The sequence below is a fragment of the Otolemur garnettii genome, unplaced genomic scaffold (assembly GCF_000181295.1).
Source record: "Otolemur garnettii isolate 467f Iridium unplaced genomic scaffold, OtoGar3 scaffold00152, whole genome shotgun sequence".
In the NCBI taxonomy this organism is placed as follows: Eukaryota; Metazoa; Chordata; class Mammalia; order Primates; family Galagidae; genus Otolemur; species Otolemur garnettii.
The window spans coordinates 1,326,624-1,328,456 of NW_003852547.1; the positions used below are offsets into that span (position 1 = coordinate 1,326,624).

At 43.8% G+C, this 1,833-nt stretch overlaps 1 protein-coding gene across 1 annotated transcript in view; it reads left to right on the top strand.

The window, feature by feature from the left end:
• Positions 1-1,833, top strand: part of LOC100956112 (zinc finger protein 224) — a 20,318-nt gene that overhangs the window by 11,567 nt on the left and 6,918 nt on the right. The window contains exons 3-4 of the mRNA XM_023518951.1: positions 896-1,022; positions 1,190-1,282. Coding sequence (XP_023374719.1) covers positions 896-1,022; positions 1,190-1,282 — 220 coding nt within the window. The remainder of the gene's footprint in view (positions 1-895; positions 1,023-1,189; positions 1,283-1,833) is intronic.

Here is a 1,833-nt window from a genome sequence, read left to right on the forward strand (position 1 = left end):
CCAGCTATTTTTTGGTTGTATTCGTCATTGTTGTTTGACAGTTCTGGGCTGGGTTCGAACCCATTAGCTCCGGTGTACGGGGCTGGCACCCTAGTCACTGAGCTATAGGTGCCAAGCCAAAATAGCTAACATTTATGAAGAGCTTTGTCTATCACACACCTTTTTTCCCAATATCACATATATTCCCTTGTTGAATTCTTTACAAAACTATATCACAAGATAATCATTATACAAAAAGAACAGTGTAGGCCAACTTGTCCAGGGTCCACATGCCTGGGAAGTCATAGAGATTTGGGATGTGCTCTCAGCCGCACTGGCTGTAGATCATGAGATTGAATGCTGCAACAATGTATGTAGTTTGTCTCTTGAATGTACAAAGTATCCACCATACAGCTGTCCCACATAGATCACCATAACCTTGTTAGTTTGACAAACATTGATGGAAAGTGATAGCATCCATGGTTCAAGTTTGAGAGAGAGCAAGAAAGGGAGAGGAAGACAGAGGGAGACAATGACAAGGGCATTAACAAACACAACTGGGATCAATTGCTAAATGTTACTGGGGCAACTGGCAAGATTCATTAAAACCTAAACATGTATAGGCAAAAATGCAGTATTTAGAAACGAGAAGGTTGTTTCTAAGTAGACTCAATGACTACACAAAGCAGAAGGACAGGACTTCTTTTTCAGTATTGCACCTGTAGGGTAGCTCAGGAAAATCAGTGTGTCATTGTCAGGATAGAGACAGAATGAGGGATCAATCTGTAAGGTGACCTACAATACATCCCTCAGACCTCCAGGACAACCTCCCACCTGTCCTCTTCACCTGCTCAGTGCTGCCTCCTCCTAGTGTCATTTGACATAAGATTAAGGTTGCATGTGTTGGATGTTGCAGGAGGCGCTGACATTCAAAGACGTGGCTGTTGTCTTCACCAAGGAAGAGCTGAGGTTGCTTGACTCTGTGGAGAGGAAGCTGTACCGAGATGTGATGAGAGAGAACTTCCGGAACCTTCTCTTAGTGGGTAAGGACAGGTACCCTCTATAATGGAATGTCAAGTCCCAGGAGTGACTTGTATCCTAGGGTGTTCAAGTTAGAGTACGCAGTGAGAATCTAAATTTTTGGTAAATTTTACTTAGATTTTTGCCTGGAATGTGTTGCGATTAAGCATGTGACTTTGAATGTTCACAGGGCATCAATCATTCAACCAAGATACATTCTACTCCCTCAGGGAAGAACAACTTTGGATGACAAAGAGAGCAACCCATAGAGAAGGGAATTCAGGTACAAACCAAGCAACTGTGCGTCTTTTTATGTGTCTCTCCCATCTGTTTACTTTTACCCATGTCCATTTTTATTGCCCTAGTCTAAATTGCCAAACCTCTTTCCTGAATTATCACAACTGCCTTCTGGCTGGTTGCTCTGCTCTCTACCTTCCCACCTGGTATCTTTTTTCCTCATAGCAGCCAAATGATCCTTAGGAAGTGTAAGTCAAAGTGCCATTCCTGGCTCAAAGCCTTTATGGCTGCCTACTTATATTAAACATTATAGTATTGAGAGGACAGGTGGGAGGTTGTCCTGGATGTTTGAGAGATGTATTGTAGGTCCACTTGAGCACGGTGGCTCATGCCTATAATCCTAGCACTCTGGGAGGCCAAGGAAGGTTTGATTGCTTGAGTTCAGGTGTTTGGGACCAGTCTGAGCAAGAGTGGGACCCCATCTCTAAAAACAGCTGAGCTGAGCATTGTGGCAGGTGCTTATAGTCTCATCTACTTGGGAGGCTGAGGCAAGAGGATCACTTGAGCCCAAGAGTTTGAGGTTGCTGTAAGCTATGA